The sequence below is a fragment of the Vulpes lagopus genome, chromosome 21, assembly GCF_018345385.1.
Source record: "Vulpes lagopus strain Blue_001 chromosome 21, ASM1834538v1, whole genome shotgun sequence".
NCBI lineage: Eukaryota > Metazoa > Chordata > Mammalia > Carnivora > Canidae > Vulpes > Vulpes lagopus.
In genome coordinates, this window is record NC_054844.1 from 29,485,040 (window position 1) to 29,509,440 (window position 24,401).

The 24,401-nt window shown below is 37.1% G+C and overlaps 1 protein-coding gene across 7 annotated transcripts in view; it reads left to right on the plus strand.

Moving 5' to 3' along the window:
- Positions 1 to 24,401, plus strand: part of DNM1L (dynamin 1 like) — a 52,784-nt gene that overhangs the window by 3,329 nt on the left and 25,054 nt on the right. For 6 of the 7 annotated variants that reach the window (XM_041735976.1, XM_041735977.1, XM_041735980.1 and 3 more), the window contains exon 2: positions 21,283 to 21,430. In XM_041735976.1, coding sequence (XP_041591910.1) covers positions 21,283 to 21,430 — 148 coding nt within the window. Of the gene's footprint in view, positions 1 to 21,282; positions 21,431 to 21,483; positions 21,601 to 24,401 lie in introns of those variants that run through there. The other variant, XM_041735982.1, reaches the window with a different exon arrangement.

Here is a 24,401-nt window from a genome sequence, read left to right on the forward strand (position 1 = left end):
CATTTTGTCGAACTTTTTAGAACAGTGATTTGCAATCTTAGTGTATGTAAGAATAACTTTGAAAATAAGTTCATGGATTCTGTCCCCAGAGATTATGATTTTCTAAGTCTTCGTTGGCCCAGACACCGCAGATGGTTCCTAGAGCCTAATTGAAAAGAATTTTAGTGCATGTTTGATTTTAAAATGCACGAAGCTGGAAAAGACAGGGAAGCTGAGCCCAAGGGCATATCACCATCCAGTATAGCATGTTCATCTTGGTGGCATTCTTGCTAATCCTTTATATTTTGATTTCTTAAATTGCCCAAGTAATATTTATTTCAATCCAGAGAGTTGGAGGAGTTGAGGAGAGGGAATCATGTTTATAGCTGTAGATCATTCACAGCTTTTATGATTTAGCTAAATAGTTTTCTTTTTTCTCCGATCCGTGTGGAAAAAACAGAAGAGGGGAAAGAAAAGGTTGATACTTGTAGACTATAGTGTACTTTTCAGGTGGAGAAGGAGATAAGACTTAAATAACTTTTGTGACTCAATTTGGGAAATTTAGCCACTCTTTTTAAAGTTGAGAATTAGAAGGGGGAGCCCTCCCACGTATGTAATCCAAACCACCACCTACTATAGGAATCCCAGTGCTAATGACATTAACCTGAGACTCTGGCTCAGTTGTTAGTAAGGAACTTTTTACTTTACCTTTTATTTCAGTGATTTAAGCACTCCAACTTTAGTAATTCAGAAAGGAATCTTGTGTTTTAAAGGACCAATTTGCAGACCTTTTTTTTTAATTTAACATTTAAAAAATTAAAATATAATTCATATAACAAAATTCACCTTTTTAAAGTGTATAGTTTGGTGGTTTTTAGTATACTCACCAGGTTATCCCATATCACCACTATATAATTCCAGAACATATTTTTTAAAAGGAATTTTTAAAAAAGATTTTGAGTGAGAGAGAAAGAGAAAACATGCAAGTATGTATGCAAATGAAGAGGGAGAAGCAGACTCTCTGCTGAGCAGAGAGCCTGACTCAGGGTTTGATCCAAGGGCCCTGTGATCATGACCTGAGCTGAAGGCAGAAGCTTAAAGGCCCACTCAGGTGCCCCTAGAACATTTTTTTCCCCTCAAAACATTTTTATGCAGGAAAGAAACCGTACCCATTAGTAGTCTCCCCACTTCCACCCTTCTGCCTTCAGATCCTCTGGTAGTCACCAATCTACTTTCTGTCTTCTATGGATTTGCCTGTTCTGGACATTTAAATATAAATGAAATCAAAAATATGTGGCCCTTTGTGTCTGGCTTCTTTTGCTCTGCATGTTTTTTAAGTTCATCCATGTATTCATTACTTTTTATTGCTAACTAATATTCCATTGTATAGATATGCCACAGCTTGTTTATTCGTCATTAGTTGATGAATCTTGGGTTGTTTCTGTTTCACTTTTTGGCTCTGATGAATAATGCTCTGAACATTGTTTACAAGTTTTCAGTGGACATGTTTTCATTTGTCTTGGGTACATACCTATGAGTAGAATTGGTCTGTCATTTGGTAACTTGTTTAACTTTGAGGAACTGCCACATTGTTTTTCATTGTGGCTGTACCATTTTACATTGCCTCCATCAATGCATGAGGGTTTCAGTTTCAGCACATTCTCACCAACTCTTGTTATTATCTTTTTAAACAAGTGCTAAATCGGGGTATCAGGATGGCTCAGTGAGTTAAGTATCTGGCATGATCTTGGGGTCCTGGGATGGAGCCCCACATCTGGCTTCCTGCTCAGTGGGAAGTCTACTTCTTCCTCTCCCTTTGCCCCTCCCCCTGCTCATGTGTGTACTCTTTAAATCTTTTTTTTTTTTTTTTTTTTTTAAGATTTTATTTACTCATGAGAGGCACACAGAGAGAGGTAGAAACATAGGCAGAAGGAAAGGCAGGCTCCCCACAGGGAGCCCAGTGCGGGACTCCATTCCAGGATCTTGGCATCACCACCTGAGCCAAAGGCAGACACTCAACCACTGAGCCACAAAGGTGCCCCATCAAATAAATAAAATATTTTTTTAAAAATGCCAAATTATTGTATAATTCTTTATCTTTTTTTAAAAAATACCCCCCTCCCCACACTGCTGTCTACATTTTAGTTCCTGAAATTTTGTCTTCTCCTGCTGGATAGGCCTTCATTTGTCTTTTTTTTTTTTTAAGTTTATTTATTTATTTATTCATGAGAGACACAGAGAGAGAGGGCAGAGACGTAGGCAGAGGGAGAAGCAGGCTCCATGCAGGGAGCCAGATGTGGGACCCAAACCCAGACATAGGATCACGACTTGAGCCAAAGGCAGACGTCCAACTGCTGAGCCACTCAGGTGTCCCATAGGTCTTCATTTGTCTTGTGTTCATAGAGGTGATGACTTCAGTTTAGTAATTTGGTGCCAAATATTGATCATAGTTTTCATTCCTATACTGATTTCTTATGAATGTTCTTAGGTAAACTTATATATATATTTTTCTAGTTTCTTTATAGAGTTTATATGCTGCTTCCTTTTTTTTTTTTAAACTTAAAAGTGAGGTGAAATTGGGATGCCTGGGTGGCTCAGTTGCTTAAGTGTCTACCTTCAGCTTCAGATCATGATCCCAGGGCAGTGGGAAGTCTGGTCCTCCCTCTCCCTCTGCCTCTCCCCTTCTGATTATGCTCTGTCTCTTGCTTTCTCTCAAACAAGCAAATAAATAAAATCTTTTTAAAAAATGAGGTGAAATTTATATAACCTAAAACTTGTCAGAGTGTACAGTTCATTGGCATTCAGTATTTTCATGATGTTGTGCAATCACCACCTCTTTCTACATCCAAAACATTTTATCACTCCAAAAGCAAACTCCGTGCCTATTAAGCAATCACTTTTTGTTGTCCCTCCAGTCTTCTGGCAACCACCAATCTTCTTTCTTCTTTCTTTCAACCACCAATCTCTATGGATTTACCTATTCTGGATATTTCATAGAAATGGTGTCATAAAACGTGATCATTTATGTCTGGCTTCTTTCATTACAAATTAAAAGTTTAAAAATTAAAAATACATTTTTATCTGTTATATTAATATCAAAATAAGTAAGAAGTCTGTTTTATACATGAAGAAAAGCTTAGTAGTTAAAAACTGAATCAGTTTTGGGTAATGTGTTATGAATGAATATTTACTATTACCTATTTCCAACTGATGGTAGTTATCAGAGAGAAAAAGCTAAAAATATGACAGTCTTTTCAGTGAAAGACTCAGTTTCAAAATATAAATCGAAAGCACTATAAATTTCAATACAGTACATTTTGTAAGAAACTAAAAGACACTGAGACCAGGCACACAAATCTCTAACCCTTCAATAACCCTCTAACCCAATCAACCCTTCAATTGATTTTGTTTTGTTTTTTGTTTGTTTTTTTTTTTATTTATGATAGTCACAGAGAGAGAGAGAGAGAGGCAGAGACACAGGCGGAGGGAGAAGCAGGCTCCATGCACCGGGAGCCTGATGTGGGATTCGATCCCGGGTCTCCAGGATCGCGCCCTGGGCCAAAGGCAGGCGCCAAACCGCTGCGCCACCCAGGGATCCCCCCTTCAATTGATTTTGAATCAATTTGGGAGTATGTGAATCTGTTGACAGAATTTCTTATAATTGAGATATAATTGAAATACAGCATTTTATTAGTTTCATGAGTACAACATAATGGTATGGTTTGTTTTGCTTTTTAAAATATTTTATTTATTCATGAGGGACACCGAGAGAGAGAGAGGCACAGAGACACAGGCAGAGGGAGAAGCAGGCTCCATGCAGGGAGCCTGACATGGGACTCGATCCTGGTACTCCAGGGTCACATCCCAAACCGAAGGCGGCGCTATACCACTGAGCCACCCAGGCTGCCCTAATGATTTGATGTACATATATACAGTGATCACACTAAGTCTAATTAATATTCATTATCACACATAGTTGCATTTTTTCTTTATGAAAACTTAAGATTTATAGTCTTAGCAACTTTCAAATATACAGTATTATTATCTGTAGTCACCATATTGTATATTACATCCACAGGACTTAATCTATTGGAAGTTTTTACCTTGACCACCTTCACTCATTTCACCTAACCCTGCTTCTGACAGCCAGTAGTTCTCTATATCTATGACCTTTTTGTTTTTTAGTTTTCATGTGTAAGTAAGACCATATGGAAATAAGTCTTTCTCTGACTTATTTCAGTTAGTTTAATGCTGTCACGATCCATTTATGTTGTTGGAAATAGCAGGATTGCTTTCCTTTTTTATGGCCAAATAGTATTCCATTGTGTGTGCGTGCATGTGCTTGTATGTATATTAGCATATATTAGAGTAGTCTTTTAAGGTCTTTTGTATTTCTGTGATCATAGTTGTAACATCTCTTTTATTTCTTTCTCATTTTGAGTCCTTTTTTTTGGGGGGGGCAAACTTAGCTAAAGGTTTGTGTATTTTATCTTTCCAAAAAGACCTTAGTTTCTTAGTTTGATTTTTTTTTTTTACTGTTGTCTTTTTATTTAGTCTCATTTCATTTATATCTGCTTTGCTCTTTGATATATTTCATTCTTTTACTACTAATTTTGGGCTTAATTTTTCTAGTTCCTTGAGGTGTAGTGTTGATATGTTTTTAGAGGTTTTTTTTGTTTATTAACATAGGCACTTATCACTATGAGATTCTCTGTTAGAACTGCTTGTGCTGCAATCCTGTAAGTTTTGGTATGTTTTATTTTCATTCATTTCAAGCTATTGTTTTTAAAGATTTTTATTTATTTATTCATGAGAGAGAGAGAGAGAGAGATACATTGACAGAGACACAGGCAGAGGGAGAAGCAGGCTCCATGCAGGGAGTCTGACATGGGACTCGATCCCAGAACCCCAGGACCACACCGTGAGCCAAAGGCAGATGCTCAACTCCTGAGCCACCCAGACTTCCCAATTTCAAGCTATCTTTTAATTTCTTTGTTCATTTATTGGTTGTTTAGTAGTATGTTGTCTAATCTCCACATTTTCACAAATTTTTCAGTGTTCTTTAATTAATTTCTGGTTTCATACCATTGTGATTAGAAAAGATGCTTGTTATCATTTCAGTATTCTTTTTTTTTTTTTAAAATTTTTTTTAACTTATTATTTACGATGGTCACACACACACACACACAGAGAGAGAGAGGCAGAGACACAGGCAGAGGGAGAAGCAGGCTCCATGCACCGGGAGCCTGATGTGGGATTCGATCCCGGGTCTCCAGGATCGCGCCCTGGGCCAAAGGCAGGCGCCAAACCGCTGCGCCACCCAGGGATCCCTCATTTCAGTATTCTTAAACTTATTAAGATTTGTTTTGTAGCCTGGTATATGATCTATGCTGGAGAGTGCTCCATGTGCACTTGAGAATGATGTGTATTCTGTTAGTTTTGAATAGAATAGTCTATGTATATCGCTTGAGTCCATCTGGTCTAATGTGTTTTTCTTAATTTTAAATACAGTTCACTTAAGATACAGTGTTATATTAGTTTCAGGTGTACAATATATTGATTCCACAATTCTATACATTACTCAGTGCTCATCATAAGTGTACTCTTAAATCCCTTCACTTATTTCACCCCTCCCCCCACCAATCTAATAACCATTAGTTCTCTGTATTTAAGAGTCTGTTTTTGTCTCTTTTCTTCATTTCATTTAGCCACATATGAGTAAAATCATAGGGCATTTTTTTCTTTTTCTGACCTACTTCACTTAACATTATACTCTCTAGATCTATCTATGTTATTACAAATGACATGATTTCATTTTTTTGTGGCTGAGTAATATTCCTTAGTGTGTGTGTATATATGTGTGTGTGTGTGTGTGTGTGTGTGTGTCTGTCCTTTTATTTTTTTATTTTATTTTATTTTTTTGTTTCTATCCTTCTATTCTGTGTATACTCACCATCCTTTCTTTGTCGATTTATCTGTCACTGGAAACTTGGGCTGCTTCCATAATTTGGCTATTGTAAATAATGCTGCAGAAACCAAAAGGGTGCATATATCTTTTCAAGTTAGCATTTTTCTATTCCTTGGGTAAATACCCAGTAGTGGAATTATTGGATAATATGGTAATTCTGTTTTTAATTTTTTGAGGACCCTCCATATGGTTTTCCAAAGTGGCTGCACCAGTATGCATTCCCACCAAGAGTGGGAGGGTTCCTTTTTCTCCACATTTTTGCCAATACTAGTTTCTTAAATTTTTAATTTTAGCCATTCTGAAAGGTGTGAGATAGTATCTCATTGTGTGTGTGTGTTTTTTTTTAAAGATTTATTTATTTATTCAGAGAGAGAAAGAGAGAGAGAGAGAGAGAGAGAGGCAGAGGCAGAGACGCAGGCAGAGGGAGAAGCAGGCTCCATGCAGGGAGCCTGATGTGGGACTCGATCCCGGGTCTCCAGGATCACACCCCGGGCTGCAGACAAGGCTAAACCGCTCTGCCACCGGGGCTGCCCCTCATTGTGGTTTTGATTTGCTTTTCCCTAATGAGTATGTTGAGCATCTTTTCATGTGTCTGTTGGTCATCCATATGTCTTCTCTGGAGAAATATCTGTTCATGTCTTTTGCTCATTTTTTTTAATTTTTTTTTTTTTATTCATTTATGATAGTCACAGAGAGAGAGAGAGGGGCAGAGACACAGGCAGAGGGAGAAGCAGGCTCCATGCACCGGGAGCCCGACGTGGGATTCGATCCCGGGTCTCCAGGATCGCGCCCTGGGCCAAAGGCAGGCGCCAAACCGCTGCGCCACCCAGGGATCCCCTCTTTTGCTCATTTTTATTGGATTGTTTGTTTTTTGGTGTTGTATAAGTTCCTTATATATTTTGGATACTAACCATACTAACCCTTTATTAGATATGTCATTTGCAATTATCTTCTCCCACTCAGTAAGTAGACTGGCTTTTAGTTTTGTCAATTGTTTTATTTGCTGTGCAGATAATCTCAATAGTTTATTTTTGCTTGTTTCCCCTGCCTTAGGAGATTTGTCTAGAAAAATCTTACTCTGACACATGTCAAAGAAATTACTGCCTGTGCTCTGTTCTAGGATTTCTGGGTCTCCGGTCTTACTTTTAGGTCCTTAATCCATTTTGAGTTTATTTTTGTGTACAATGTAAGAAAGTTGTCCAGTTTCATTCTTTTGCATGCAGCTGTCCAGTTTTCCTAGTGCCATTTGTTGAAGAGACTATCTTTTTCCCATTGTATATTCTTGCCTCCTTTGCCATAGATTAATTGACCATTGTGGATTTATTTCTGGGCTCTCTATTCTGTTCCATTGATCAGTGTGTCTATTTTTTGTGCCAGTACTATACTGTCTGGATTACGATAGCTTTGTAGTATATCTTGAAATCTGGGATTGTTTTTTCTCTTTTTTTCCAGATTACTTTGATTATTTGGGGTCTTTTGTGGTTCATACACATTTTAGGATTATTTGTTCTATTTCTGTGAAAAGTGGTGGTATATTTTTTAAGAGTTAAAAAAAATTTATTTATTTCATGAGAGACAGAGAGAGAGGGAGAGGCAGAGAGACAGAGAGAGAGAGAGGCACAGAGACACAGGCAGAGGAGAAGAAGGCTCCATGCAGGGAGCCTGATGTGGGACTCGATCCCGGGTCTCCAGGATCACACCCGGGCTGCAGACAAGGCTAAACCGCTCTGCCAACGGGGCTGCCCCCTCTCCTCATTGTGGTTTTGATTTGCTTTTCCCTAATGAGTAGTTGAGCATCTTTTCATGTGTCTGTTGGTCATCCATATGTCTTCTCTGGAGAAATATCTGTTCATGTCTTTTGCTCATTTTTTTTAATTTTTTTTTTTTTTATTCATTTATGATAGTCACAGAGAGAGAGAGAGGGGCAGAGACACAGGCAGAGGGAGAAGCAGGCTCCATGCACCGGGAGCCCGACGTGGGATTCGATCCCGGGTCTCCAGGATCGCGCCCTGGGCCAAAGGCAGGCGCCAAACCGCTGCGCCACCCAGGGATCCCCTCTTTTGCTCATTTTTATTGGATTGTTTGTTTTTTGGTGTTGTATAAGTTCCTTATATATTTTGGATACTAACCATACTAACCCTTTATTAGATATGTCATTTGCAATTATCTTCTCCCACTCAGTAAGTAGACTGGCTTTTAGTTTTGTCAATTGTTTTATTTGCTGTGCAGATAATCTCAATAGTTTATTTTTGCTTGTTTCCCCTGCCTTAGGAGATTTGTCTAGAAAAATCTTACTCTGACACATGTCAAAGAAATTACTGCCTGTGCTCTGTTCTAGGATTTCTGGGTCTCCGGTCTTACTTTTAGGTCCTTAATCCATTTTGAGTTTATTTTTGTGTACAATGTAAGAAAGTTGTCCAGTTTCATTCTTTTGCATGCAGCTGTCCAGTTTTCCTAGTGCCATTTGTTGAAGAGACTATCTTTTTCCCATTGTATATTCTTGCCTCCTTTGCCATAGATTAATTGACCATTGTGGATTTATTTCTGGGCTCTCTATTCTGTTCCATTGATCAGTGTGTCTATTTTTGTGCCAGTACTATACTGTCTGGATTACGATAGCTTTGTAGTATATCTTGAAATCTGGGATTGTTTTTTCTCTTTTTTTCCAGATTACTTTGATTATTTGGGGTCTTTTGTGGTTCATACACATTTTAGGATTATTTGTTCTATTTCTGTGAAAAGTGGTGGTATATTTTTTAAGAGTTAAAAAAAATTTATTTATTTCATGAGAGACAGAGAGAGAGGGAGAGGCAGAGAGACAGAGAGAGAGAGAGGCACAGAGACACAGGCAGAGGGAGAAGAAGGCTCCATGCAGGGAGCCCGACATGGGACTCGATCCCGGGTCTCCAGGATCACACCCTGGCGACGCTAAACCACAGAGCCACCGGGCTGCCCAAAAGTGTTGGTATTTTGATAGGGATTGCACTAAATCTGTACATGGCTTTGGGTAGTACGGACATTTTAACTATTTGTTCTCCCAGTCCATGACCATGGAATGTCTTTCTATTTTGTTTGTGTTATCTTTATTTTCTTTCATTAGCGTTTTATAATTTTCAGAGTAAAGGTCTGTCACTTCCTTGATTATATTGATTCTTAGGTATTTTATTATTTTTGATACACAATTGTAAAGTGGACTATTCATCTTTTTCGACTGCTTCATTGTTAGTGTATAGAAATACAATGGATAACTGTGTATTGCCTTTAAATTTTGCAAATTTCCTGAATTCATTTATCTGTTCTAGTAGTTTTTTGGTGGAATTTTTAGAGTTTTTTATATATAGTATCATGTAATCTGCAAATAATGGAAGTTTTACTTTTTCCTTACCAATTTGAATGTCTTTTATTTCTTTTTCTTGTCTGACTGCTGTGGCTAGGACTTCCAGTACTGTGTTGAATAAAAGTGGGGAGAGTGGACATCCTTGTCTTATTCCTGATCTTAGGGGAAAAGCTCACAGTTTTTCCCCATTGAGGATAATGTTAGCTTTGGATTTTTCACCTAGGGCCTTTATTATGTTGAGATATGTTTCCTCTAAACCTACTTTGTTGAGGTTTTTCTTTTTTTAACCATGAATGGATATTTTAAAAAAGATCTTATTTATTTTAGAGAGAGGAAGAGGGAGAGTGAGAATCGCAAGTAGACTGCCTTCTGAGCATGGAGGCCCACATCATGACCTGAGCTAAACTAAGAGTTGGTTGCTTAAGCAACTGAGCCACCCAGGTGCCCTGATGAATGAATTTTTTTACTTTGTCAGATGTTTTTTCTGCATCTTTTGAAATGATCATATGGTTCTTATTTGTTTTGTTGATGTGATGTAGCATGTTGATTGATTTGTGGATATTGAACCACCCTTGTATCCTGGGAATAAATCCTACTTGATGGTAGTGAATGATTTTTTTAATGTATTGTTGGATTCAGTTTGCTAATATTTTATTGAGCATTTTTGCATCTCTATGTTCATCAAAGATACTGGTCTGTAGTTTTCTCTTTTTTTGTAGTGTCTTTATCTGGTTTTGATATCAGGGTAATGCTGGCCTCATAGGATGAATTTGGAAATTTTCCTTCCTTTTCTATTTTTTGGAATAGTTTGAGAAGAATAAATATTAACTCTTCTTTACATGTTTGGTAGAATTTTCCTGTGAAGCCATCTGGTCTTGGACATTTATTTTTTGGGAGGTTTTTTGTTTGTTTTTTACCAATTCAGTTTTATTATGAGCAATTGGTCTATTCAGATTTTTTCTTCCTGATTCAGTTTTGGAAGATTGCGTGTTTCTAGGAATTTATCCATGTCTTGTAGGTTGTCAATTTGCTGGCATATAATTTTTTTGTAGTATACTCTGTATAGTATTCCTTTTATTTCTGTGGTATTGGTTGTTCCCTTTCATTTCTGATTTTGTGTCCTCTCTTTTTTTCTTGATGATTCTGGCTAAAAGCTTATCCATCTTCTTTATTTTCACAGAACCAGCTCTTGATTTCATTGATTTTTTTTGGTACTATTTCATTTATTATTCTATAATTTTTAATATTTCCTTCTATTCATTCTGGGCTTTGTTCTTGTTCCAGTTATTTTAGATGTAAGAGTATATGAGATTTTTATTTCTTGACGAGGCATGTATCACTGTAAATTTTCCTTTTAGAATTGCTTTTCCTGCATTTAAAAACTTGGACCACTATGTTCTCATTTATCTCCATGTATGTTTTGATTTTTTTCATTGACCAATTGGGTGTTTATTACCATGTTGCTTAACCTCCATGTGTTTGTGTTTTTTTCCAGTTTGTTTTTCCCTCATAATTCATTTTTAGCTTCATACTGTTGTAGTCAGAAAAGATGCATGATATGATTTTGGTCTTCTTAACTTTATTGAGACTTGTTTTTATAACCTAACATGTGATCTATACTGGTGAATGTTCCAACAAAAGAATGTGTATTCTGTTTTTGGATGGAATGTTCTGTGTATATTTAAGTCCATCTGGTCTAACATGTCATTCAAACACACTGTTCCGGGGGGTGCCTGGGTAGCTCAGTTGGTTAAGTGCCTTACTCTTGATCTTAACTCAGGTCTTGATCTCAGAGTTGTATGTTCAAGCTCCAAAGACACTGTTCCTTTAATGAATTTCTGCCTGGATGATCTGTCCATTGATGTAAGTGGGGTGTAAAAGTCCCCTACTATTATTTTATTACTATTATTTTTTCCTTTTGTGTCTTAATATTTGCTATATGTATTTAGGTGCTCTGATTTTGGGTATGTAGATAAGTTATAATTGTGATATCCTCTTGTGGGATTGACCTGTTTATCATTATGTAATGCCCTTCTTTGTTGTTTGTTACAGTCTTTGTTTTAAAGTCCATTTTTTTTTTTTAAATCTTTATTTATGATAGTCACAGAGAGAGAGAGAGAGGCAGAGACATAGGCAGAGGGAGAAGCAGGCTCCATGCACCGGGAGCCTGATGTGGGATTTGATCCCGAGTCTCCAGGATTGCGCCCTGGGCCAAAGGCAGGCGCTAAACCGCTGTGCCACCCAGGGATCCCAAAGTCCATTTTTTTCTGATAGAAGTATTGCTACTCCAGCATTTTTTTTTAAATTTCTATTTGCATGGTCTGTCATTTTCCATACTTTCACTTTCAGTTTTTATGTATCTAGGTCTGAAGGGAGTTTATTGTAGGTAGTGTATAAATGAGTTCTTTTTTTTTTTTAATTTATTCATGAGAAACACAGAAAGAGAGAGAGACACAGACACAGGCAGAGGGAGAACCAGGCTCCATGCAGGGAGCCTGACATGGGATTTGATCTCAGGTCTCCAGGATCACACCCTGGGCTGAAGGCAGTGCTCAACCCCTGAGCCACCTGGGCTGCCCCCAGAGTAATTTCTTTATAAAGTCCATTTCAACACCCTGTCTTTTGATTGGAGTGTTTGGTCTATTTACATTTAAAATAAGTATTGGTAAGTGTGTACTTTTTGCCATTTTGTTAATTTTCTGTTTGTTTTTGTGGTTCTTCTCTGTTCCTTTCCTTTTCTCTTTTTCCTTGTTATTGATGACTTTGTATTGTTATGCTTGATCTTCTTTCTCTTCATTTTTTGTGTATTTATCATAGGTTTTGGGTTTGTAGTTACCATGAGATTCATGTGTAGGATCCTAAGTATATAGCAGTCTTTATTAGGTTGATGGTTATTTACATTTGAATACATTCTAAAAAAGTCTCTTTTATTCCCTCCTTCATGTTTTATGTATATATTTTACATCTCTTTTTTCATAATTTTATTATTTCTGAGTATGGCTTTTTCCTCCTCAGAGAAGTCACTTTATTACTTTTTGTAAGGCTAGTTTAGTTTGATGAACTTCTGTAGCTTTTGTTTGAGAAACTCTTTATCTTTCCTTCAATTCTGAGTGATAATCTTGCCAAGCATAGTAGTTTTGGTTATAGATTTTTTTCCTTTTAGCACTTTGAATATATCATGCCATTCTCTTCTGGCTGTAAAGTTTCTGCTGAAAAATCTACTGATAACCTTATGAGGTTTCTCTGCTATGTAACTTTTTTCCTTTCTCTTGCTAATTTTTAAATTCTCTTTTTGGGACTCAGTGGTGGAGCATCTGCCTTTGGCTCAAGTCATGATCCTGGAGTTCTGGGATCAAGTCCCACATCAGTCTCCCTGCATGGAGCCTGCTTCTCCTCCCTCTGCCTATGTCTCTGCCTCTCTCTGTGTCTCTCATGAATAAATAAGATCTTTAAAAAAATAAAAATTCTCTCTTTAACTTTTGCCATTTAAATTATTATGTTGTCTTGGTGTGTGCCTCCTGTGTTCCTCTTGTTCGCAATTCTTTGTGCTTTCTGAACTTGGATGTTTTTGCTTCCGTCCCTTGGTCAGGGACATTTTCAGCTATTATTTCTTCATATCATTTTCTGCCTTTTTTTTTTTTAAATTTATGATAGTCCCACACACTAGAGTATATGAGAGACACACACACAGAGAGAGAGAGAGAGAGAGAGAGGCAGAGACACAGGCAGAGGGAGAAGCAGGCTCCATGCACCAGGAGCCCGACATGGGACTCGATCCGGGTCTCCAGGATTGCGCCCTGGGCCAAAGGCAGGTGCCAAACTGCTGAGCCACCCAGGGATCCCCATTTTCTGCCTTTTTCTTTCTCTCTTCTCCTTCTGGGACCCCATACTGTGACTGTTAATTCGCTTGATGTTTTCCGGGAGATCTCTTAGTCTAATTGCCACCTTAAAAAATTCTTTCTTTGTGCTTTTCAGCTTGGGTGCTTTCCATTACCCTGTTTTCCAGATCACTGATCCAGTTTTCTGTATTCTCTAATGTGGTGTTGATTCTCTCTAGTGTATTTTCTATTTAAGTTATTGTTCTTTTCAAATGTGATTACATCTTTTCAGTATTTGCTATTTCTTCATTGAAGGTCTCACTGAGTTCTCCCACTCTTTTCTGCAGTCTGGTGAACATCTTTTGATCATTACTTTAAACTCTATCAGGCTTATTGCTTATCTCTGTTTCATATAGTTGTTACTCTGAGGGTTTGTTCTTTTGTTTGAAGCATATTCTTTGGTGCCCCATATTGCTTGACTTTCTTTGTATGAATTGGATAGGACAGCTACTTCTACTAAACTTGAAAGTGTGGTCTTGGGTATAATCATCTCTTGTATAGATTGTGTGTGCTTGGTGACTTTGGTTGGCTGGAGCTGTGTCTGGAGTAGGGTCCTGGGACACTCTGCTGGGGCTGCCCCAGTGGGATAGCCAATGCAGAAATGGGCATGGGCCAGAGTGGTCTAGGGGCTTTCCATTCAGAGGGTGCTCTGGCAGCACAGCTGAAGATGAAGTGGGTGCAAACGTGGGGTCCCTGGGTTCTCCACACAGAGGATTCCCTGGCAGGATTGCTGAAGCTGAAATGGGTGCAAGTTGGTATGTCTGGGGGTACTCAGTGCAAGGGGTGCCCTGCCAGGGTGTCCTAGAGCACCCATGCAAGGGATGCCCTTTTGGGGTGACTGCAGCCAGGATGTGGTACAGGACGGAGGATCTGAAGTGCTCTACTTAGGAGATTCCCTGGTGGGGTAGCTGGAACTGAGGCAGGCATGGGCCAGGGGCTCCTGGGGTGCTCTCTTCAGGAGGTGCATTGGCAGAGTGGCTGGATCCAGGAAGATATAAGCCAGGTAATCCTGGAGTGTTCTGTGCCAGGAGTCAAAGTGGTGTGGGTCTGTAGTGTTCTGGGGTACTTTGTGCCTATGCCACCTTGACATGACAGCTGGAGCTATACTGACTGCTGAGCAAGGGTGTTTTGGTGCGTGCCACACTGGTGCTCTCTTAATGGTATGGCTGTGACTGGTGTGGGCTAGGGACCCAGTACTCTCGGAGGTGGCAGGTTGACTATGACACCTGGAACCCTGCACCCATCATCTGCACTGTCAAGGTAGAAGTTGAATGTAAACTGTGGCACTTGCCAGCCTCTCCAACCTGGAGGGAGTTCCAGCAGCTCCCTCACTGTTTGGTGGAGTTGTGTGGCTGGATCTTTTATATGCTAATTGCTTTTTTAAACCAGAGCTTTTTTCTGTGCTCCAGGGCAGATGAATCTGCGCATTGTTCCTTTGTACTATCCTTTTCTACTGCAGTTCACAGAGTTGGAGGTAGAGGTTCCCTTCCTTATAGTGTCTAGTTTCTTTGTCTCTCTTGCTGATGTGGCCTTTCTGTGTTTTGTCATGTAGAAGCTATTTAGGCAGCCCTCAGTTCTTCAGAGGAAGTGGTATATAATTAGGTGTAGATTTGATGTGTCTGTGGAGGAGGTGAGTTCAGCATCTTCTTAAGCTGCCATCGTGGACAGGACTCTTGTTTATTGTCATGTTTTAAATTTATGGTATTTAATGGTGATTCTTATTATACCTCCCTAATTATTGAGTGTGGGCATCTTTTCTCTTGTCCCTTTGTAGTTCTACTTTTGTGAGTTTCTGTTCCTATCTCAGCACATTATTTTCTACTAGATTATCTTTTTTTTTTATTGGTTTGTAGACATTGTTTTGGCATTTTGCTTACTAGTTCTTTTTTTTTTTTAATTTTTTTTAAAAATTTATTTATGATAGTCACACATTGAGAGAGAGAGAGAGAGGCGGAGACACAGGCAGAGGGAGAAGCAGGCTCCATGCACTGGGAGCCCGACGTGGGACTTGATCCCGAGTCTGCAGGATCGCGCTCTGGGCCGAAGGCAGGCGCCAAACCGCTGCGCCACCCAGGGATCCCCTTGCTTACTAGTTCTTGTCAGTTATGGGGATCACAAATATTTTCCTCTAGTTCTTTTGTATGAGTAAAAGAAATTTCAATTTTACTGTGTTGAATTATCAAGTTTTTCCCCCTAGTTTATACATTTTACATAATAGGGAGTAGTCATTCCCTATCTTAAAGTCAGAAAAGTATACTTTAATGTTTTTCAGTACTTTTAAAAATATGTAATTCATCTGAAATTATTTTCTCCTTTGTTTTGTCATAGCTTTATTGATGTTGAGGTTTATATACCATAAAGTTCACCCACTTGAAATGTATAATCAGTAGTTTTTAGTATGTTTGTAGAATTGCAGCCATCACCATAATCTAGTTTTAGGTATTTCATCATCCTAAAAAGAAACCTTGTATCCATTAGCTATCACTCCCCATTTCCCTCCATCTCCAGTGATTGGCAGTCACTTCATCTATTTTCTTGCCTGTTCTGAACATTTCATATAAATAGGATCAAATAAATACGTGACCTTTTGTGACTTACTTTCACTTAGCAGAATGTTTTTGAGGTTAATCCATAGTATAGTAGGTATCAGTACTTTATTTTTTTCATGATTGAATATTGATTGTAAAAAAACATAATACTAAGCATTAGTCTCAATATTTCCAAGTGGGCTAAATTTCCCAATTATGGTTTCTGAGATGACAGCAGTGATAGAATGGTTTCCTAATCTCTATTTGACTTTCCCATAAAAATGGGACAAATGGAATAGGAAACCCAAAACCCATGATTGTTTACAGCATTTTTTAAAAAGATTTATTTATTTATTTTAGAGAGAGAGAGAGAGAGAGAGAAAGCACACACAAGCAGAAGGGAGAGGGAGAGAGAATCTCAAGCAGGCTCTGCAGTCCGCATATGTGGGGCTCAATCCCAGGACCCTGAGATCATGACCTGAACTGAAACTGAGAGTTGGACACTTAACTGACTGTGCCACTCAGGTGCGCCTACAACATTTACAAGAAAATTAGTTGACTGTGTTTCTTTGTAAATCCCCCATGCCACTAGGTTGGGGACAAACCACAAACAGCTGCAAGACCTGTGTATTATTATCTATTCAAGAAGAAGAAGAGGGAAGCAGTGGAACATCAGATGAATCTGGGAATCGTAAAATAGGCAAAAGGCAGTCACTGGAAATCTTGGAGGGCCAGTTTAAGAATACCAGCTGAAACTGGGTGGCATTTTGCACACACAGATAATGGATGAGTGAGAGAGTCTGTGGTGAAGTCTTAAGGGACTTAAGTCTTTGCACCTTTGTGAAACTTTGAAAACTATCCAACCAAAGCTTCTTTCCAGGACCAATTCTCACAGTGCAAAGGAACTGAGAATATAACTGAGCTTCCCTTGAAGAATACAGACAAAGGAAGAGAAGATCCTGATAAAAATTATTGTCAAATCTCACAAAGTATTTAAAGAAGAATGAGGCTCAGAATAGCCCTGTAGACAAGAAAGGACACCAGGAAGACATATCCAGATGAAAATAATTAGATATTAATATTAAGGCAAGACAAGACATTATAATCACAACAAGGCATTAAAAAACAAGTTTGCATAAAAGAAAAAACCTAGGTGATAGAACTTATTAATAAAATAATAGAAATGAAGAAAATTTTGGAAATGAAGAAAATGGAAGGAATACAAGAGCAAAAAAAAAAATGACAGTACCCTAAGAGAGGAAGATGAAAAGGAACAAGATGTTAAGAATAAGGGTTAGATAGAGTTATAAAAATAATTTGAAAGAAGCTAACAGGGCAGCCTGGGTAGCTCAGCAGTTTAGCGCCACCTTCAGCCCAGGGCCTGGTCCTGGAGACCCAGGATCGAGTCCTACATCAGGTTCCCTGCATGGAACCTGCTTCTCCCTCTGCCTGTGTCTCTGCCTCTCTCTCTGTGTGTGCGTCTCTCATGAATAAATAAATAAAATCTTAAAAAGAAAAAAAAGAAAAGAAGCTAACATATTGAATACAGGTAAAGAAGATCCAACATGTGTATAATGGGAGTCCTTCAAAGAAGAAAAAAAGATAGTAAGGTAACAAACAGCTACTAAACATTTAACTGAATTAAAAACACATTTGGAATTCCATTTTTTAAAAAGACTATCTATTCATGAGAGACACACAGAGTGAGAAGCAGGCTTCTGGCAGGGCACCTGATGCAGAACTCTATCCCAGTGCCCTGGGATCATGACCTGAGCCAAAGGCAGATGCGCAACTACTGAGCCACCCAGGCATCCCTGGGATTTCATTTTGAAAAAGCACATCACATACCTGAGGGCATTGACACAGAAAGACCAACCCTGAGACAAACATAGTCTAGTAAAATTATTGGACTTTAAAGGAAAAATAAAAAGTCCTTAGATGTGCAGGCAGAAGTCACAAAGTCTCTTGGAAGGAAAATCAGATTATTGTCATAACCTTTCAACAGTAACCATTCATGAGAGAAGATATGTTCATAAAATTTATGAAGGAAGATACAATTCATTGTGGAATTTTATACCTAAGATATTGAAGAGTATATGGGCCCAAGCTTTATATGTAATCCAGCTGATTTTCAGGTAGAAAAGTCACAAACTTACATGTATGCTAGAATTTGAAGAATATTAGCTCTTTCTGAGGAATCTATTAGAGAACAACTTCAGAGAATCAAAATGACTAAAGGCATTAATGTAATGACTGATGTTAACATGATACATACTTGCAGAGCCAAATGATGGTTAAAAAAGGGGAAAACATGGTCTGTAAAGAGGTGGGAAAGAATGGAGATATCATTTGCAAAATATATAAAAAATTATTCTCAGCTATCTTATTGGTAGTGGTAGCATTGGTAATATTTGGAGCTTAAGCAAATAAGTAATTGTGAATTAGAATACACAATTGTTAGAATATACATTCTTGGTATAGAAGAAAAGATAGAGACAACTCAGTTTGAGAAATGTATGTATGTGTGTATGGGATGGATGAGGCAAATGTTGGTAGCTGAGATAGAGAAATAAGCTAAATGTTTAACTTCAGGAGTTTGAAAAGAAAAGCTAAATAACTCCTTTTATCAGGAGGGGGGGTAAGAAGAAGTAGAAATGAACAGTATTAGAAAGATGACTACAAGATGAAATCAGTAAAAGATTTGACCAATAAAATCAATTTAATAATCAACTGGAAAATCTGATTATAAGAAACTACAAAGACAAAATATTAAAATAAAAATAAACTATCCTAAGAATATTATAAGCAGTTACGCCTGTAAATTTGAAAATGCAAGGAGTTAGATGGTTCATTTTGTTTAACAGACAGGTTCTATCAAAATGCATAAATTAAAGAACAGGAAATTTACATTTTGCTCAAAGTGAGTACAGAAATGATGGAAATCACTTTATTTTTCTTAATGAGAGGAATAAACTGAGACCCTAAAATCTGGCAATACCAAGTGTGACATGTAATCTTCAGTTTGACCATTCCAGTCAACATTCCTGTTCTTTCTGAGATGAGACCGTTCTGGACAACATGAATGGGACTCCATGTCCTCTGGCATCAGATTGGATTTGGAAATGGAGAGCCCTGGATATTTATTCCTGTGGCTCAGGCTCTGTATGTGGTTTCCTTGGGCTGGCTCTCCCTCTTTTCAAAGTTCTAGTCTTCAGGGCCTTTAGGTGGTAACAGCTTCTTTGTTGTTATTACTCTGGGTTATAGTACTATCCCTTGTGATTTCCGAGAGTCTTATTCACAGTTTTATAAACAGTCTGCTCATAAATAAACCCTTCTTAAATTAACCTAATTTGAGTGGACCATCTGCTTTCTGTAGACTCTTTCTGATTCAATAGATGAATTTAGGATTTTTGCCTTTGTAGAAAATATGAAAGTAATAGTTATACTAGTTTTGACTAAGAAGTATAGCACAGAGAAAATGTGCAGAAAATATTTACTATGAACTAAAGAAAATTATAAACATTTAAGATGCATAGGTTAGGGATTTATATATTATTTGATAATCTACTGTTTTTTAGTATTCTCTTTATGCTTAGTTTCCGGAGTATGATCATTGAATATGGTTGTATAGAAGAATGACCTTATGGATCTTCTTAGAGACAGATACGCTACAATATTTAGGGATGAAGCATCATGATATATATAATTAATTCTCAAGTAGAACAGAAAAAAAAGTGTGTGTGTTTAAGAACAGACATAAAGCACATATGTCAAAATGTTAATTGGTGCATCTTTGTTAAGATACGAATATTTCACTGTTAATATTCTCAAAACTCTTGTGGCTTTGAAATTTTCAAAATGAAAAGTTGGGAGATACAACAAAAAATGAAATACATGGATAAAGAGCTGTGTAAGCTAATAAGAAACATAAAGTGCCAGCATTTGAATAATCACTGAAAAATATAAAAAGCCTTTAAACAAAATGATCTTTGACTTCAGTAATAAAGAAATGTAAATTTATTTCTATTTATTTATTTATTTTTTAGGTTTTATTTATTTATTTGAGAGGGAGTGCATGCCCAAGAGCAGGGGGCAGGGGAAGCAGACTCCCTGCAGAGCATGGAGCCTGTTGGGGGTGAGGGGGGTGGACCCTAGGATCCAGTACCCCAGGATCTCGACCTTATCCAAAGGCAGATGCTTAACTGACTGAGCCACCCAGGCACCGCAGAAATGTACATTTAAATGAGCTATCAGTGTGTTCATCTATCAAAGTAGTAAAGGTTCAAAAAAGCGATAATGCCCAGTGCTGATGGGGTTGCAGAAAATTACAAGGGGAGTATAGTAAAATTACATGGGATCCTGCCATCTTGTGTGCAGTCTGACAGTATCTGTGAATGCTTAAGATCTCTATGCTCTTTAATCACAGCCATTCCTTTAATGAAATAAATCTAATAAGAGAATAAAATAAGTGAGTAAGGTTATATGTATAAAGCACATGTACTGCAGCATTGTTTTTTTCTGTTTTTGTTTTAAAAGATTCTATTTATTTATTCATGAGAGACATACAGAGAGAGGCAGAGACACAGGCAGTGGGAGAAGCAGGCTCCCCAGAAGCTCCCCAGCATTGTTAATAGTAGCAAAAACCATTTAAATGTCCAAGTCAGTGTTTGATTTGACTTTACAAATAATAGAATACTACTTAACTATTAAACACAGAAATTACTATATTGATATGAAATAATCCATTTGCTACATTAAAAATCATGTTAGAGAAAAATACATATAAAACTACCCTATTTAAAGTAATTACTTTCATAGGCCTAATGTTATGTACCAATATTATACAGGCTTTGAAAACCTGGTTGAGAGAGTATCAGAAAAAGTGGGAAAGTTATAGGGGAGTGGGACTTTATTTTTTATTTTAAAAATTTTTGCAGGGGGGATCCCTGGGTGGCACAGTGGTTTGGTGCCTGCCTTTGGCCCAGGGCGCGATCCTGGAGACCCGGGATCGAATCCCACGTCGGGCTCCCGGTGCATGGAGCCTGCTTCTCCCTCTACCTGTGTCTCTGCCTCTCTTTCTCTGTGTGACTATCATAAATAAAAATAAATAAATAAATAAAATAAAATAAATAAAAATTTTTGCAGGGGAGTGAGATTTTTGATATTCTCTCTTGGGAGTTTTTTTATTCTAAAGATACAAAGATGACATAGTAGAAAATGTAACTAAACTTTGATTTTAAACATCTTTGCAATAATTTTCCCTTTAATTTATTCGTATGGTGCTTTCTTAGTATAGTCTTACTGAGTTACAAAAAAGTCTGTGGAGGGGTGCCTGGGTGGTTCAGTTGCTTGTGTCCAGGTTTCCACTCAGGTTGTTGTCTCAGGGTCACGGGTGAGCCCTGTGTTAGGCTCTGCACTCAGCGGAGAGTCTGATTGAGATTCTTTCTCCCTCTCCCTCTCCCTCTGACCCTTCTCTTACTGAACCATGCTCGTGCTTGTTTCTCTGTCTCTCTCCCAAATGAATAAATCTTAAAAAAAAAAAAAAAAAGTCTGTGGACACACTAATTTTGCTCCTGTGTATTCTGTTTTCAGAGCAGTGGAAAGAGCTCAGTGCTAGAAAGCCTAGTGGGGAGGGACCTGCTTCCCAGAGGCACTGGTATTGTCACCCGGAGACCTCTCATTCTGCAGCTAGTCCATGTTTCACCCGAAGATAAGCGAAAAACAACAGGAGAAGAAAATGGTAAATTTTAGAATTGGAATAAAAACTATTTAAAAATTCTTCATATTTGCTTGAAAAATTTGCTTAAAAAAATACATGAATTGATTAGACAGAAATCAGTGGCTATAACAAAAGCAGAAGTCCTGTGAAGAGAAGTGGAATGAATGCGTCATTTCTCTTGTGGAAAAAGAGTAAGTTTTGTTTTGAGGACCATGAGTAGACATGTTTGGAATAGTACCTTTTTCATGATTCAGCTTATTAGTATACTGTCTTTAATACTTATGGAGGATTTAGTGAGATACTTGATAACAGGAATCAGTTATTTTAAAGAAGTTTTTGTATCTTTTGGAGGTTTTTAATAAGCTTTTCTCACTTGTGTTGAAAATAATTTTATTTTTTAACTTTGATTTAGAAATTTAATCATTTTAGATATCTAGTTTAAAGATTTTAAATACAATTAAAATGACTTGCTTTTCAGTACAGCGGTGTTACCTCACCTTCCCTTTTCTGGTCTCACCATGTACCTGCTAATTTTGAAATCTTTTGCCCTTCAAGCTAATAAAATATTATTTTTAGAAAGAGTTTTAAATTTTTATTTTTTTATATCCTTCTCTTGCTAAGGCTTACTTACATCTACGTAGCACATACTATTCTGATTTTTAAGATCCACCCACTCTTACAATAGTAAATGTAGGACATTAAGATAAGAAAATATGTACTGTCCTTTATAGCAGTCCTCCTTTGGTTAAACTGAAAATATTTTGAGAAATGCTGTGTCTATAAACAGATATTAAATTGCTTTGTAAATATGTGTCCTATTTATATGAGTGGAGTTGAAATGTTTGGTGAAAATATATTTAATCTTCCTTGTTCAGTGTTTGACTCAGACTTTCTTATTTATGTAAGTCTGTAAAATGCTCTAATTATCACTGCAGCAGAGTACCATGTTTGTTACTTATCTGTAGAGATCTGTTTTTAGTGCAGTTTCATTCTACTTCTTAGATTCTGATCTAAGAAAGGATGATAGTATTAATGATATTGAAGTTCCTTTAATTTGTATCTTATTTTCCATTATTATAGGAGCATTGGTGGTGATGACCTGATTTATTTTTTTTTAGGGAAATTAAAAAAACCTATCATGATGTAGAAAGTTAATTACTGAAGCAAGTTAATGGAGTTGTACATGTTAACAAGTAGTATTTTTGGATAGACTGCCAGAGGATAGGTAGGAGCCTCTTAATTATATTAGGTAGTGTGTCTGGGTATATTTTTCATCACTTTCCATTTCTGTAATATTTCTTAATTATTGAAATTCTGAGCCTGGAATTTAATCATTTTGTACTAACCTATGGTTCAACTTCATATATGTAGAATAACGCTTAAAATTTCATTCCCACTAACTTAGTTATCAGATCCCTTAAACTAAGACTTTAAGAAACTATATGGCATTAATTAGGTCTCTCTCGTTTAACTTTTTATTTTCTTCAGTCACCATGAAAAGGACAGATGATAGATATCCTGCATGTCAGAAACTATTTGCAGAGGTGGGCAGTGTTTTTAGAAAAGACTATACATTCCAACTACGGAAGTGTCAATTCCTCAGTATCTCTGCTTATATGGTCACTATGTTTCGTTGATGTGTCTCCTCTTGGTGGTGGTCAGCAAATCTGCATATCTTAACGGATATTTATATTTTTTTTTCAAAGCTTAGTACTTATATTTTATGTAAAAAACATAAAACCTCACTTAAAATGACAACTCAGCTACCGAGAACACAAAATAGATTTCATAAGTTTTCAGTATTAAATTTCGTATGTCCTATTAATAACTAGCATAGTTCTTCAGTTTCTCATCAGAGCCTCTTTATCCTCAGGATAAACAGTCTATCTCATAAATCATTGTAATTCAGAGAAAATCAGAAACAATGAAGCAGATAAATATTTAGTTAGCCAGAAGAGTATGAGCTCCTTGACACTCTGACAACTAGAGGGGAGAAAGGGAAGAAAACATAACCAGATGGAAGAACTTTCAAAAAAGAAAAAATCAGTCTCTAACCATCTTGTATAGGGATTTATAACCTCAGAGGGCTTTGTTATGTAAGAAAGGCCCAAGTTATCAATAGTAGGTTAATTTAAGAGCAGTATATTTTAGGATGACATGAAGTAGTATAATCCATTTTAGATATGGGTTCATCAAAACAGACTAAAATAAAGTATTTAATGTTTAATATGTATAATTATCAGGAAATTTTATTCAATGTGGAATCCTTCATTCTGCCAACCAGATAGGATAATTAATAATTGTCAATATGTAGAATTTCTCAGCTTGCACCCCTTTGGCCAGTTAAAAAGAATTTTCTGATAAAATCTTTTTTTTTCTTTAAAGATTTTATTTATTCATGAGAGACACAGAGAAAGAGAGGCAGAGACACAGGCAGAGGAAGAAGCAGGCTCCATTCAGAGAGCCTTGACGTGGGACTTTATCATGCCCTGGGCTGAAGGCAGCTTGAGCCACCCGGGCTGCCCTTTTCTGATAAAACGTTATTAAAAACATATTCACACTGTTTTAGAATAAGATGGTGGTTTAATTTGAAATTTGAACTTCATAATTATCTTTCATATATTTTAAAGAAATAAATCAAGCTTTCCTTAGATTTCTTTTTAGGTGAAATCCAAAAGTAGCATGCTGATTAAAAACCAAAATTGTTTTTATGGTGTTCTTTTAAATTGAGTATATATTTCAAAGAATATAATAATCCCTTATAAATCTTAATTTTTATGAATAGGGTAAAAACTTGTATATATTTACTTTCAAGGTTTTGAAAGATATGTTTGGTATGGTTTGTAGATTTTTTATACCAGGCAATTTCTCTTTCCCCATAGTCATAGATCAAATATATTAATACTTAAGGCAAATTTTTGGAGAGTGAATTAATTTTAATACAGTTGTGTTAGAACTAGAAACCAGAAGTAAAACAATTAGTTGTAATGGA